At 42.5% G+C, this 16751-nt stretch overlaps 1 protein-coding gene across 9 annotated transcripts in view; it reads left to right on the top strand.

Annotated features, from left to right (window-relative positions):
• rbfox3a (RNA binding fox-1 homolog 3a) overlaps positions 1 to 16751 on the top strand; it is a 265880-nt gene that overhangs the window by 132402 nt on the left and 116727 nt on the right. For all 9 annotated transcript variants that reach the window (XM_010794991.1, XM_010794995.1, XM_010794992.1 and 6 more), the window contains exon 2: positions 1906 to 2015. In XM_010794991.1, the coding sequence (XP_010793293.1) occupies positions 1906 to 2015 (110 nt within the window). The remainder of the gene's footprint in view (positions 1 to 1905; positions 2016 to 16751) is intronic.

Here is a 16751-nt window from a genome sequence, read left to right as displayed (position 1 = left end):
TATCATACTATTACTATAGGAGTGTTCTATAGTGTGTTCAAAAAACAACTACAGTACAGAAACACTATATATTATACTATAGTAGAATTATTTAAAATAATATAGTCTTAATACGGAAACACCAAAAAAAACCTATAGTAATACTTTTACAAACACTATAGTAATAATATGCATTCACTATGACAATATCATGATATTACTAGGAGTGTTATATAGTGTGTTTAAAAAACAACTATGAAACACTATATATATTATACTATAGTATAGTTATACTATTTAAAATAATATACAAAGATCTAGATACATAGTATTACTATTGAAATATTATAGGGCTACTATAGCTAATAAAATGGCACTACAGAAAAAACTATAGTAATACGATAGCATGTGAAAAATACTAGAACACTACAAACTGACTATAGGACACTATACAACTCTTATAGTATACTATAGTAATACTATAGTAAATGTATAGTTCATTTCGTAAGGGAGGTGCATACAGCAGACAGTAGCTAGCAGTTTTCGACAGATACAGCCCACTCAAAAATATATTGTTTTATATAAAATTAATTAATATATATATATATGTATTAGCTGTACACTTTACGAATATAATAGTTTTTTGTGGACAACTTTACCATTCAATCTCGTCCAACTGATCTTCCTGCTGTCACTCCTCGGCTCTTGGTAGTTCAGGCATTTATCAAACCTGGCAACTCCGGGCTTCCTGGCAGCTGTCAATCAAAGTCCAGTGGCTCCGCCCCAAATTCTCAGAAACTTTTCACGCGCGCGCAGACAGACTCCACGAGCAAGTGAGGCTGACACTCCCGTGAGCGAGCAAGAGGGCTGTTTCTCTCGCGAGCAAGCGCATAGCCGCTCGCGGGGGTTTAATCTGCGCGCGAGGGTCATTTCATGCGCGTGTAAAAGCACATTTTCCGCTCGTGAGTAGCTTGTTTTGCTCGCTAGAATATTGACCCAAATCTGACTCCATATATGGCATCTTGGACTACTTTGCACTTCTGTCACACCATGTTCTAGGAACAGGTCTAACATGGTCACTGTACCAGGGGACCCAAATGCAATACACATCCATGTCTCCATATAAGGAAAATGGAAACAAATAAAAAAACTTGAACAATAGCCTTGTCGATACAACAAAAATGGCGGTTCAACAGTGCTCTGCAATTTAAAAAATGTAATGAGGCTCAATCTTGGGGGCGATAAAGCATTTAATGAGGAGCTTTCCAAATACCAATCAGGTATTCTCAAGGTCCTATCTGTGTTGATGATTGTAATATCCCTTCATCATTGCAGCAACAGTTGCTTATTTCGTTACAGCGGCCCAAGACAAAACCCCAAAATGGGCCTTGTAAAGCTGGCAATGTCTTACTAATTGTGGCTTATTGATGGAAAACTCTGAAGTGTTGGAGACCAACATCATGATTGTGATCAAATGTGTCAAATAAGAGTTACCATTTTTGTTCTCTAACCCTTTTTTCCCTCGCCTATTTGATGCCTTTTATGTTATGATGAAGCGCTTACAAGTTGACACTTTGACATATTTTTCTTTCAGACAGGTTCTAGAGATTTTTTCTTCATAGTACAACTCATTTGGTAATTTAGATATTGGAAAATACAGTGTGTTTTGGATCAGCAGTGCTCGGTTGTGTAACTGTATTGATTGTATATGAGCTACAAATATGTATCTGACATTACATGAAAGGTCAATAAACCTCGGAAATCAATATTTATAACAATCAATGATGCCTTCTCTATTATTTCTCTTCCGGTGCAATGATTGAATTTGATTGAATTTGCCTTTTTTTTGTCTCAGAGTGCATACAATTGCCCCTCCGGCCGCTTCCTGTCCGTTTCAATGCTTGTGTTTTCTCTGTGTCCCCGCAGGAAACACGTTGTGTAAGTCAGGAAACATTGCTGTCTTCGGGAACGTGGTGTACAGCGGACTGCTGAACGATCACCTCTGGCATTTGGGAGTGCCCCTCTTTACAAGACTGGTAAGAGCAGCAGGCACACTTACCTCCATTTTGTCAGAAGACTTTCATGCAGTGCTGTTGAACCCCAAACAGGCTTCAGGTGCAGAATTCCCCAGCCTCTCTAATAGGCTGCTTTTGATGCCCGCTTTGTTGCCATGTGTTGGTTGGAGTTATACAGGATGTGACAGTCCTCGGCTGTGGATGGGAGACTACAGAACCCAGCCACATCTTAGCGTCTTATTTCATATCTCTTTCCGGCTTCAGGTAGGAAAGTCCCATGTGAGGAGAAACAAAAGATGTGTGATCTCCGGCCATAAAAACAAAGGTGAAGTTAGGTGTTTGGATTTGTTTCTTCCCAGTTTAATCTGGTACACTGAGAAAAAGGCCAGCTAAATTATTAAAGAGGACAAACAATGCTTATTTTCTGGTTTCATATTTGTATGCTGTGCCTCTACTGTGACATGTTTACATGTTTAATGTTTGAAAAGGCCTTTATTCGTGCTGCATGTTCTGTAGCACCTCTTCTCACGCTGGATGTAAAAAGAGAACTTGATACAGCCTTGGATGCAGGGCCCTGTTCAACACTATTAGAATTGCTCAGTGGCGAATGAAGCCCAACATGGAGCGACTGTAGATTAAAAAAGTACCCATATCTGGGCCAATATAGAGCATGCTCTCTTCAGTTTCCCTTAAGCCCCGCTCTGATCTCCTGCTCTCGTCAGAATCAGAATACCTTTACTTGTCTCAGTCATATGAGGGAAAATAACCCTTGAATTGGCTTTAAGCGCATTTTACAACTATAAGACCCTTGTGATTTAAATATAGTGTCCGTACTGGTAGTTGAGTGAGCAAAAAAATGTGGATTTACAGATGTGTCTTTGTAGTTCTACCATTTGGCCACAAAGCAAATTTGCTTCAATGGCTTGCTTTCTTCCTTGGGGCTTGCTTTTCACCTGGTGTGTTCAAATAGAACCCGGTCTGCTCTGATTGGTTATCTGGCTGGCTATGTTATGATTGGTCAACTGCTTAGAAACGTGTTGGGAATCACCCTCTCCTTAGCATTTCATGTACAAAGATTTGGAGCACTATCCAATAGATGCACGAGTGTTACATAGTGATGTAAACAAAGGAGTCCAATAGCCGCTTTCACACCAAGTACTTTGCTGTACTTAGTGCCCAGCACTTAGTGCCCAGCACTTAGTGCCAGCACAGATCGCGTTCACACCGGAATAAGTCCCTGGAGGAGGATTAGGCAAATTAAGCTGCTGACGTCACTTCTTCTTCTTCTGCTTTGGGTTTACTGGCAGTCCGCAACAAACTTCACGGCTTATACTGCCACCCGAAGTCCCCGGCCGGAAGTCCCCGGAGTTGGGGACTGGCTTCAGTAGAAGCTGCTGGGTCTCCCAGCAGCCTCTTTAATGAAATGTAGCTTCATGGCAACAACTTAAAACAAATAAAAATGTTGTACTTAGCAGCAGTGGAAGCCCGTCTTAGGGATTAATGATAAACGTCTATCACTAATTGTCGAAGGGAAATGGAATGTTTGCTCTACACTCACTGGTGCTGCGATGCGAGAGAAGAGATTCTTGTGCGAGTCATAAAACCACGAGGATCACAGAACACATTTTCCTAAAGAAAAAATAAATTCAGCACAGCACTTTTTCTTCCCGTTAATTACCCTCCTTCTAAGCGGGTCGCAAGTTTTCATCAATGTTTATTATTGATTGAATATGTCGCTGGAGCTGTCATTTATGAGTCGGGAATTACTGTTGATTGGTGCACAAGGGTTGCATATAATTGGGTAACATTAAATAGATAATTCAGCTGATCTCATAAATGTCTAATGTGAAGGCTTGTTTGATTATCAATTAATGTCAAATGGAGATGCAAGAGGCTGTTAAGATGCCTGTGCTGCTACTACATCTCTCCCTACTATCTGTACTAGGTATATGTGTGTATCTTTATATATATGCACTAATGAATTCAAAGAAATACTCAAGCATGCATTCACTGACATGTGTTTTTGAAGGATGCAACAAATGAGAAACATGACAGCTGACAGAGATCTGGCTTTCAATTAAACAGAAAGTGTTGCTGTTTTTCTGTTCTTATCAGTCATATCGAGTGTGGAAGAAGAAAAATATAATTAAACTGATATTTTCATCGTTGAAAGGGGTCTCCATGGTCTTAGGAATTGGTACGATGTAAATCATATATTTTTTATTCTTAAAGAGGCAGTATGCACTATTTCAAATCAGTGTTAGTTTGCTGTTGTATAATGTGTTGTGTGGTATATACAAGGCAGGAAAGATCTCTCAAAAGGCATTACTGTATTGCATCATGGGATATGTAGGATGAATTGGGGACTAAAGGTCAATCTCTGCCTCTCCATGGTGCCACAATTCAAGTTTCAAAATTGTTAAATATTTTCCTTCTTTTTTCCATATGACATTCACCACAAGTCCATGTCATTGAATGTTTATAACATGATTTCCAAATACTTACCACCTCAGGTCTCACTGTTATGCCCTTTTTTTTCTGAATGAAAAGTTATTCATATATTTTTTATATCGAATGCAAATGTTGACAATTGGGGAGGACAACAAATATATGCAAGGGCAAAAGTAATTATAAAATGAAGCCATGACAGAGAATAAAAACAACTACAGGTATAACACACATTTATATGCTCGTGCTAATATTTGCCCTGCACCATCCACTACAAAGGGTTAATATGAATGTGTGAGCAGACCACACACCTGGCTCCTGTGGTGCTAAAGACTGCTGTGTCCATGTTAACATCCTGGGTGTCCCGTCTTGGACCGCTGAGTACCCGCAGAGCTCACAGGCTGGAGCAGCGCTTGTCGTTGTGAAAGGTGTGACTTCCTGCTGGGACTCGGGGGTGTGGCCTTGTGTAGCACACCAGGTCCGCCCCGCAGTGGTATCAGCACGACACGCAGCCAGCTTCACACCCCCAACACTGCGCCCCTAATTACTGCACAGCCCTGGGCCAGTGCTGCCTGCTCCATGCCAAGGTGTAAACACTGCATTATTAACACTACATACAGTCTGAACGCATTGCTATGTTTAATATACTCCACGTATGTCTACACAGAGGCGTTACTTTAGTGCGATTCTTTACGTGGAGCCGTACAATAGATTTATTGTTTTCCAGACAGTGAGCTCCAAAATCACCAGATGGGCGATTTGCTGCGTATAGTGTAATGTATGCTTACAAATGATGTTTAATGATGTCTTCCAGGGCTACGAAACAAAACATTACTGTGTTCAAGGCTAAATATGCAGGCTCTCCATGTCAGAATGCCTGAGTTAAAGAGATATGTGAAAGCATGGTGTCTTCTTGTTGTTTTCTCTTTTTGTATTGGCTGTCGGGATGTCTTGATGATGCAACGCAATTTATCGGTTGTCGTTGTAGCCCACACATGAGCTAAATTCAAATGTAATTTAAAAAAGTGCAGTTTAGGTCTTAAGGGAACACATTATGCAGATTGTTAGGTTCATTCCAATATTCTATACATCAACAAGATACTGTATTCCTGATACATGTTCCATGTCGCTTATAAAGCCGTCTGGAAAAATAAATAATTGGCAAAGGTGGTTCTCAAGCCATTGGTGTAGATATCTCACAGTTTGTGCCTATTCACCTCAAATGTACACCTGCTTATCCTGTGCAAGATTTTCTTTAAGGCCGGAGAAGTGCAGGCCACACGAGCATAATGTGTTGATATTAAAGGGGCCCTATCATGCTAATTTTCAGGTTTCATATTTGTATTTTTTGTCTCTACTGTGACATGTGTACATGCTTTAATGTTGAAAAAGCTCATTATTTTTTATCATACTACCTGCCTTTTTTTCACCCTTTGTTTGAAACCAGAGCCCAGTCTGCTCTGATTGGTTAGCTGGCCTGCTCCATTGTGATGTATCCTCTGCTTTGAGATGTCCCTTCCCTTAATCACATCACAATGTGTTGGAGCGCTAGCCAATAGAAGTGCGGGTGTTACATAGTGATGTTACTGAAGTAAACAAAATAGTCCAATGTAGGCGCTTCAGGCAGGGGGGGTGGGAGTGTGTGGGAGAGAAACTCCCTCTGCAGGGAACACAGGGATGTTAGCCTTTGCAGACCATTGAAATGCACAATGCCTATATAACACTAAAGGCAATACAAAAAAAGTAACGCATAAGACGATATTTTTAAGTCAAAGTAAAGCTATTTCTGCTAGACTGTCCTTTGAAATAGCTAATTTGAGTTAAAAGTATGCAGATCACATTAATTCATAGGCCATTTACTTTTTTATGAAATAGAAAAACAAATATCTAACGTATGTGGCAGCAGGAAAGTTTCAATCGGTTCATAATAACAAATTCCACTGAGAGCAGGCCAAATTCCACAAGAGGCAGGAACAGTCTCATACTGTGGAGCACTGAGTGTCCTCCCTGTGCCGGAACATGGACCCCTGTGAGCTGGAGTTGATATCACCAGCAGGCGAGGCGACTTTACACATTTGCAATGATCTCAGCAGCAAGCAAATCAGGGGTTGTCGAGCTATGGTTAGCCCCAAAGGGAAAACATGTCAGTCACCAGCCACCCTGCTTAATGTAAGCTCCACTTTGTCACAGTGTTGAATGAATTTGTACCACTGTTTAAGGTAGCAATGCTTCAGTCCTGATCGCTGGCAGCTAGCTCGGTGTGAGCAGAGTTATGACCGATAGCGAGCTGATGGCCTCCTCGTTACTCAATAAGAATACATTCTTCAAAAAAATGTGCGGTGCTGAAAACTTTTAAACCTTTTAGATATATACTGTTTATATCTTATTTGAATAATGACTACCTGGTAGAATGTCATTTTGTATGTTAAACTGCATATGCCTGTTCATTAAATCCATCAGTGTAAATCATATTGTAATTTTTAAAGTTAAAAACCTCCATATATATTTAAATATTCTGGTTCATAGGACCATTTAGTATCCAGCAGTGGCAACTAGTTTTTTTTTTTTTACAGGCCACCAGTGACGTAACGGTTTTTGAAACGTTGTGACAGGGGGGACGAAAGGCGTTAAATGGTTCCAGGCGGGATTCGAACCTGGGTCCACCCCACAGAGACCGAGCCCCCCTATATTGGGTTCCAATTATACAGAGTGAGCTTTACAGCCTAACTAGTCCAACTTTTGTCACTGCAAAAAAAATTCTATTGCAATGCAATATGTAAACCTCCATCACCACACACATTCTTAACGTGCTGTGATCTTGAAAGCTTACGGAGCATTAAATTCTGCAGTGCAGTATTGCGAAACACTATCACCGCGCGCAGCCTCCTTTCATGATGTGCTGCGTTTAGTATAGAAATGTCAATAGCTACCTGTGGAGTTGATGAAGGCAGATAAAAGGAGCGCAGCTGAGGATCCATGTCAGCGAGTAGTAAAACAGGTCACTCCATAAAGGGAAGTGTGTGATTAGAGGAAAGTAACCTGTGAGACTCAGGATGGACTCACACCAGCTGAGACTTGGCTGTGTGTTGAACAGGTAGAGATAACTATAGCGTGGAAGTCCACTGGGATTTGTATCGAGAGCGGGGTTCATTGTCTTTCTGATGACAGAGATGTGAGTGTAGACTGACAGAAGATGCTCTGTAAAGGTGAGATCAGCATGAAATATTAAGACGAATCTTCGAGCCGGGGCGGGAGACAGACGGACATTTTAGGCAGAACACGCTCTGTGTGAGGCCCTCCACTTCCTCCACTCTTTGAAAGCTCCATCTTTTATAATGGATGGCGGAGTCTCCTGGGATTGTCTAGACTATGGTGGGAGATCTAAATGGTAGGGAAAGCCGTGCACTCGCATCCTTGGTAAGCATGGGAGAAAAAAGCAGCTGGAGGGGGGGGGGGAGACAGGAAGCAGGCGAGGTCTGCACCCCGAGCAACGCCATCTTAACCCGAATTCCATTTTCCATCTGTAATTGAAGGAGATTTCTAGAAAAGGAGGAGTGGGGATTATATGATGCTAAAATGCCCTCAGATTTTTATTTCCTACCTTTTCCCCCCTAATCCCTCCAACCCCAAGTGCCCTCAGCTTCTAACCATGATGCTCTCTGTCTACATCCACTCCACCCCGACCCTTCCCCTTAGGTCTCTCTCTTTCGCCTCCACACTTTTCTTATTTTCCTCCCTCTCTCCCCTTCAGTTATTTATGAGCAGGACTTGAAATAGACTTCAGTATTTTGATAAAAAGCGTGATCCTTAATCCGAGTTGCCTGAGAAGTGGATTTCATTTTTATTTCCCATCAGAGATTGATGTAGGAGTGGGGCAGTTACCCCACTCTGTGATTGCTAATGTAAATCCATTGGGTTCTGGTGGACATGTAGAAAGATATGGGGGACTTGTATGTGCATGGTAATGCCACAAATAAGAAATTGTGTGTGTGTGTTCAGAGTAATAGAAAGGCTGAATTGTGATGTGATTGAGTGGGAAGGCCTGAGATTTATACGAAGCTTGTGTTGATTTATCAGAAGCGCACTTCAAAAATAAACCAATTCTTCTAAAACACAACAATATTTACAAAAATTACTAATTGCAATTATTCGGATGCCTTTCATACCTCACCAAGGCGGTGGAAAAGATAAAATGGGTGATAAATTCAACATGACAGTTACGCCATATGAGTGAGGCCCCTCGTGTATAAATTCCGCTCAAAGCCAGATGCAAATTTAACTCAACATCCTTATGTGGCAATTACTGATGGGTAACATAACCTGCATATATCTGCTCTGTTCATTACGACAATGTTCTCTATAGCTGGAGAATGTTCTTTAGGATCCGACAGCAAATTAGCTCATCCCCCAGGACGTCTTTTTATTGGATAATCCAGCACTAGAGGTTGCCGCAAAAACCACTGGAAGCAGCCCGCCCCGGAGCCACAGGGTTAATATTTAAAAGCGCGAGCTCCCAGTCGTGTATTGATGATATGTTTTGAAAATTGCTGAGGCAGGCTCATTGTAACTGTGCTGTCTAGAAGATAGCCAAGCCCCCCACCCCCCCCCCTTCCTTCCCCATGCCTGTTTTCCCCTCCCCCTTTTACAGCCGCCAGATGGAAAACACACTAAAGCATGTAATGTAATATAGCCTGGCACACCAAGGTGTTTCACACTAACTTCATCTGGCCTCTGCTCTGATACGAAATATATATAAAGTATATGTTTTTTACCAAACACACTTCCTGGTCACCAACGCTTGAGTTTGGTCGCTTGCATTGCACTGGAAAAAACTGAAACGTTGACTTTAATTAAATGTATTATGTCAAAAAAATGTATTAGGTTTATTGAAAGCTAAAATATTAAGTTTTAGTTTGAACTTCATATTATATCTGTTGACATAATATACTTAATGTGGTATAAAACAATTGCGGAAGAAAAATGCAGCACGTAAAGCTGAGCATTTGAAAACATGTAGAAAATAGGCTGTTTCTCCCAATTGCCTGTGGCACACTTTTACAATTCCTCCGTTTCTTTGTTTGTGTTCACCCTTCATTATTGTCTTCTCCTGTTCAATGAACTGAAACTGCCACAACTTCAGTTAAACATCTCAGTAACAGACAGCGAGGAACAATCTGTTGGTATCACCGGCATCATCATCAATACCCTTCCCCCCCACCCTCCCCGCAGAGCTCTCCACCAAGACTCCCAGCTTCCTGCGTCCCCCCCTCCCTCCCCGGGACGGTGAATTTTTACAGTACCAGTCTGCAGGATCCCAGTTTTGTTCGCCGCACTCCTCTATGCAGAGCAACACGGCTCCGGTGGAGGAACGCTGGAGGCAGCTGTCAAAGCGCAGGGTGCTGCTGCTCTAGTTGAGCCTCGGCGCCGTACCGACTGATTTCACATTCACCAATAAGAGACGGCACAGGGGGGGAGAGAGAGGGGGAGAGAGAGAGAGAGTGAGAGAGAGCAGAGAGACAGAGGGAGAGTCTCCAAGTGAGTGGTGTGGAGAGGCAAGTGGAGTGGAAGAGTGTCAAAAGAAAAAAGAGGTTACAACACCTCCCCGGCTCTCTCTTTCCTTTTCCTTTTCCTCGCTGCTTTTTTACCTCCTCTCTTTTTTTCCTGTGTTGGCTGAGAAGAAGAGGAAAGAAGGGGACTTCTTTTTGAAGAATTAACCGAAGATCAATCTGCTTGAAAGAAGAAGAAAGAAGAAGAAGAAGGAGGGGAGACACCAAGTCAGGCTCTTTTGAACAGTTGAGAGGGAGGCTGCTCAGTGGATCAGGGTGCAGTAAAGCTCATTCCAAGCGCTCGGACTCCTCCTGACACACACTCCTGACACACACTCCTGACACACACTCCAGACACACACTCCAGGTTGGACTGGCCCCGACACTCGGCCCTCGCTCCTCTCCTCCGCCCCAGCCTGCCCACACCTGTCCTGCTTCTGCCATGATGATGTACTTTTGGGTGAGTACCGGATAAAGTGAGGATGCATTTAGCGCTCACGCTGCTGTGTTATTGGTTTTAAAAATGTTGTGTGGCGACCCGGAGTGTGTGTGTGTGTGTGTGTGTGTGTGTGTGTGTGTGTGTGTGTGTGTGTGTGTGTGTGTGTGTGTGTGTGTGTGTGTGTGTGTGTGTGTGTGTGTGCATGAGCAGAGCTGATGGTTTTCCATGTGTTTTGTTGACGCTGCAGCCAGATGCTATAGAGGCCTGCGCGTACGCGTCGGATGTATTCAGCCTTTAAATGCACAGAGGATGTCGGAGTGCGATTATCACCCACACTTATACACGTATTCAACTTCTAAATATGGAGCATGTTTGCCATTTAACTCCAGATCAATTGAAAGGTCTTTTGGGGACACATTTTAAACTCTTAGTGTTATAGAAATGTGCTTTGTGGTGTTGTTGCCATCGTATCCAAGTCAGACAGAATTCCTCTCTCTTTTTTTGTTTTCTCCTAAATTAGGCAGCACTAAGGCTGCAGAATGAGGATGATTACAGATTGTTAACCAGCGCTGCTGATTAATTCTGTTTGAGATCATGTGTGATTAGTCAGATTGGTTTTGTCTCCTCGGTGGTTTGTATTCTCACCACAACAGAACCCGCCCCAGCGCTCGCTGCCTTAGCGTCTACACTACATTTATTTCTGACTAATGCACACAGCACATCATTTTAATCCTCCACTGTTTTGCCAACTTGTGTTCTTCGCAGCAACTCAAAGTAAATGAAATGATTCTCCAATGCGCCACATATTTCCAGCTTTGCCACTGTAAATGCAGTTAGAGATGAGTCCCTCCTGCAGTGTGTGTAGCTATCGTGAGTTCACATGTCTGGGGAGAGAGCATCTTCTTTGGGGGTGGGGAAAGTTATCTGAATCATAAGAAAGGACTTTTTTTTATTTGGTAATAAGAGCAAAACATGAATAACAAAAGCATGTTAAGCATGCTGTGACTGAAGCAGCCCTCGGTATTGATTGTGAGCTCTGGTTTCTGGAGACAGAGAGGATGTTTTGGGGCCAAAGTTACTCTAAGTGGGTAATGAGCTCTCAATTGAACCACTAGAAAAAGTTTTTATTTTTGTTTCCAAGTGGAGTGGAATTGACAGGAAGGGATATCGTTTCCAAATGATGTCATAACTGAGAGAAAGGGATCCAGCATGTTTTTTCGAGGCCTCACTCGAACACCAGCTTTCCTGATACTCAAAGAGTTTTTTCCTGTGATGCCTCATGGGTATCGACGCTTATCCAGAGTCTTATGGCCTGTTGGTGTGTGAGCTCAACTTCCTCCACCTGCAGTTTCACCACTAAATCTCCAGGCAAACAGTAGAGCGATGACCACCCCCCCATACACACACACACACACACACACACACACACACACACACACACACACACACACACACACACACACACACACACACACACACATAAACACACACACACACACTGATGCTGGTTGAAAAGAGGGGAGCAGTAATGCTGACAGTGTACAACCTGCAGGCTCATCACTGTGACTCTGGGCCTCACGTTTAAATGCCTTAGTTTCCCTGTGTATGTTTGTATGATTTCATCCATTAATGTTAGGCCAAATGAGAGTAAAACATTTTTTCTTTTTGCGGGCGGGGGCTCAATTTAAGAAGAAGAGGCAGGGAACCCACAAGGTCTTTTTTGGAGCCTCCACTTAAATAATGTTAAAAATCACAATTGTATAGAAAACACAAGATCAACATACAAACAGTAACTTACAGTCAATAATAAGGGCAAACTTTAAGAGCAGCATATACTTAAAGCATTGATAACATAACAAAGATAAAAAGATAAAACATGAACATGGAAGGTTTATGAGCATGTGTGTATATATTGAAAAGGCAGAAGCAGTGTTCAGACGGCAGATACATTTTTCAGGCACGTTTTTAAGCATTCCATAAGGACAGTATTCTGTAATGGGGGAAAGGCCATTCCAACCTAACCCTATTTTCATATCCCTTAATCAGATTGTAAATTATCCTGCGAGTAAGACACTTAAGAAAGCTGGAGATCTGATGATCTTTACATTTCTTCTCACATCCAAACTAGTGTTTAGTTATTACATATATCTCTAAGCATCTTCAATACACAACTCCTCATTGTATAGTATCCATATATACCTCCTTCTTTATTCACTTATTAACAGTATCAGGATGAAATGTCTGGTTCATCACAAAAACAAATATTCAGTGTTGTTAAAGTTTTCTTAAAAAAAACAACAAGAAAATAGTAATTGAATATTTTCTCTATTTTGCTGCCGGGATAGATACAGAAGAGGTAGAAAGGGAACCAAATATGATTGTATCAGTTTTAAGACAACCTCAATGTGAAAAAAAGAAAGTAAACAAAGTTATTTACTTGCGCTGATCAATAGAATCTTGCACTGCATTATTCATCAGATTAATTGGTTACGTCATTTACTAATAAACCCGTAATATTCACAATTTGCTGCTTCTCTTGGTTTCAATAGTTTTATGTTTTAGACTATATTTAAATGTTTTTGTCGTAGCAAGCCATTTCAACTCTAGGAAATTGTCATTTGTTTCTGAACGTATTGATCAAATGTAAGGTAATTATTGGTCACATGAATAGACAACAAACATTATTATAAGTTACGGCCCTCATATGTGGTGTCCCGATTAATTTCTGCAGGATGGGGATACGTTTTTTGAAGACTAAGTATTACTAAAAAAATGCATTTCATTATCGTCACTGATCAGTACAGACTGCCAAATATTCTTGTGTTCCAACTTTTCTAAATATGTGGATCTGGTTATTTCTTCCTTGTTTCATGTCACTATAGATTCAACGCTTTTAGCTTGTAGAGTGTCAGTGTGACCAAAAGTTGTTGTCATTATAAATTGTCTTGCATTATTATTGCTTTGAGATGAATCCCAAGAGCATTTTACAGAACGTGGATAATATTGTTATTAATTAACCATCAAATCAAGCACTTTTAAGCAAAGCACTGGGGTCTGGGAAATAATGACGCACCTTTTTCCAGAAATGTCACGCTTTTAGATAAAAACAATTATTTATTTCAATGAAAAGTAATCTGGAAACAGATTAAAATGGTGGTTTTCTCGAGCCTTATGTGCAAACAGAAGATAAGTGAAGTATGCTGGTTGCTAAACCAGTAAATGGTGAGTGAGTTAGAGTTCCAGCTGCGCACTAGAAGTAAACTCTCAGAAATGTAAGCCTCCTGTCGCCTTTTTCCTCTAAAATCAGCAAATACTCAGCCTCAGAACCTTCGCTGCATGACACGAAAAGTGAAACTGCAGGAGTGTTGCGTTACACTTGTCATTCCAGAGAACAGTAACATCACAACCAGTGCATGATCAATGATCTACCACCCATGGCTGTGTGTGTGTGCGTCAGTCGGCCAGCGTTTAGCTTTGAGAGGAGGGTGGGACCGCCTCCTGTTTGAACTGCAGGTGGTGAGCATTACCTGGGGGTCCCTCCGGAGGCCTGTCAGCCGTGCATCAGTCTGGGGAACCTGCGAGCTCCCCTCATTAGAATATTTATTCACCAAGCAGATGTTCTTATCCAGGGCAATTACCTTTGGCTTACATTTCCCCGTTGCCCACTGATATAGATGAATGTGTATACAAAGACGTCCCAGGTTATGCATGGGGCCCCTGGGTGCCACCCACCTTTTTACACCTTGTGTGCGTGGCAGGCGAGCAAGCCACCGTCTGTACTGCGGTGGGGCGCACCTCTAAGCCCAACTCGACCATGGTAATTGGAGGAAGTGGAGGCGACATCTCCCGCGATGGCCACACAGTGACGGAGAGACGGCCCGTATATCATTCTCTCCACCCGGCTGTTCCTTTGCATTAGAGACACAGAGAAAAAGAGAAGAGGCATGGAGTGGAGAAACCATGCATGCTTCTGTCCTCCCCTCAGTGTGATGAATAATTTAGCAGTGCTGGGCCCTCGCTGTCGAGTAGAGATGGTGGTAATGGGGAGACTGGATATATATGGCGAGGCAAGGAGCAATGGTTTACGTTAGACTTCCCCACCCAACGCAGTGGAGTGTGCCGCAGGCTGCTCACATGGTGTGTTTGGCCTGCATTAATGCTTTTGTTTTTATCCTTTAAAAAAAAAAAAGGACACAAGCAGCAGACGTTTAAAAAACAGGAAGGAGCCGGTTTGAGGCTCTAGAGCTGTGGTCATTAGTAAGAGCGAATTCCCTCGAGGCGCGCGTTCAATCAAAGCTGTTGTGATTTGGTCATAGACGGTGCATTATACTGCAAATTGTATCAGTAGGTTAGATTTTCTTAGAAGATGAAGAATAGCCCGGAGCATTTCTATATCTTCCTTTATTGCACACGCTGCATATACTGAGTGTACAGCATGTGTTGTGGTTACAATGCATGCATACGCTCTGAGCCTCTGATGAGGCATAGCAAACCCATACATAGGGGTTTGGACTGGCGGAGGATGTTGAAATTCATGGCGGACTGTGTGTGGAGGCAGAGCTGATCAGCCATTGTGGGCGGGAGGGCAGCGAGTCCAGGCCGCCGGTTTTATATTTCAAGATGAAGTGCTTGCGATCGTTTGTTAATGTATTAATTGATCTGTGTCCTCAGACGGGCGAATCAGGAGTAGTGTCACGTAGACTCTTTAGTACTCCCTGAGACGCCTTCATTAGCTGCTGCTCGCCGGCTCTCCACCCCCATTACAGGACGGTGTTGCCACACACTTTACCTGACTGCTGTAATAACTTTAGACATTTCTATCTCCTGGCTAGTCCTCCGACAGCCCGAGCAGTTTGGGGGCTTAACATCAAATGTGAGGCGCTTCTTTGAAAGGCTTATACTGCAGGTGATTCACTCCAGGGGTGTCACATGCCGTTGTTTTGTCTGCCGGTTGTTGCTCTCCTTTTCTTTTAAGTTTCAGAAACGGCTGTTGCAATCAGTCATTAATTTCTCGCTTAATTTTTTATAATCTGGAAGGCACTCTTGCCTTTGTAGCTGAGCTGATGTAATAGCTACAAAGCCGAGCTAAGGAAGCAGTGGAGTCAGAACATCCAGGAAACGTGTTATCTGTTTAACCACTAATACCAATGAGATTCAAGAAACTTCATCAGGTTTTACATTGTATATCTTTCCAGTAGAATTCAAACAACGGGGAAGATCAATCCCAGGATTAAATCAGGGTTCATTTCTTATATTTTGAACAACCTATAGGCCCTACCCTTTTTTTTGCTCTGTGGGATCATTAGCAATCTGAAGCTTTAACAATAATTCTGTCAGCTTTCGGTCTCATCCCCTTGGGGCTAATGGGTCTAAAGCCCAGCTAATTGTGATTAGACTCTGACAGCAGGTTTTACTTGGAAGGTTTTCACACCACAGTCCTCTTTGATATTAGCTGCACAGCTGATAAAGAGATTAGATACAGGAGAAGAGAGAGATCGAGAGGCGAGGCGAGATAGGAGGAGGCGGAGGGCTGGAGGGGGGGGGCGGGGGGGTGTTCTTAAACGCAGACAGACACTTTACGACGGGGGAGAATCACTGGAGGTTTGGGCAAGTTTAGCAGAGGAAAATAGATCCGGACGCAGTAAAAGCCTCGCGCTCGCTTATTGCACCTGCTATCATTAGCGCTTTTGTACACATGGTCAGCCTCCCAGGGAAAAGTCATTATCCAGCTGTGCCGTTATTTTTCTGCTGTTTTCTCCTAGTGGAGTGTGACTTCAGGGCTATAGCCAGCGCACCATTTAATGCCTCCAACACAATAAAGGACTCTAGCCTTAATGATGTGGGATTGGATGGCCATGCCTCAGGTTGTCCAGGGGCTTGTGAGCTGTTACTACGAGCGGCCATTTTGCCTCGCCACAGTCGAGGCTCCGTGTCAATTTAACTCCAGCCATTCCAGAGGTGGCAAAAAATAAAAATCAGATTCAATGATTAACGGCGGCCGTGTTGTTTAAAGGGCTCTCTCTTTCTCCCTGAGAATGCAGCTTCAACAGAAAAACAAGAAGGAGCCGGTGGAGTAGTACGATGGCGAGTAGCCAGTGCACGCCAACTCGCCAAAACACAAGAGGATATTGAGAGAACAAACCCGGATGAGTGTGATTATGCAGAATAATGCTTTAAATTTAAGCGAAGCAGACATTTTACATCTTGCTAACCCGGAGAATAAAATATTAAAACGACGGCTTTTCAACAAACAACGATCCACAGAAAAACTGGAGCGTGGGTTCAAAGATTTTGCCCCAAATTCCATGACATCTTAAAGCTATA

This window comes from Notothenia coriiceps, unplaced genomic scaffold (genome assembly GCF_000735185.1).
Source record: "Notothenia coriiceps isolate Sejong01 unplaced genomic scaffold, NC01 NC01_scaffold00037246, whole genome shotgun sequence".
NCBI classification, from domain to species: Eukaryota; Metazoa; Chordata; class Actinopteri; order Perciformes; family Nototheniidae; genus Notothenia; species Notothenia coriiceps.
The sequence above is the reverse complement of the archived record's forward strand: the minus strand, read 5'-3'. Positions and strand labels throughout refer to the sequence as shown.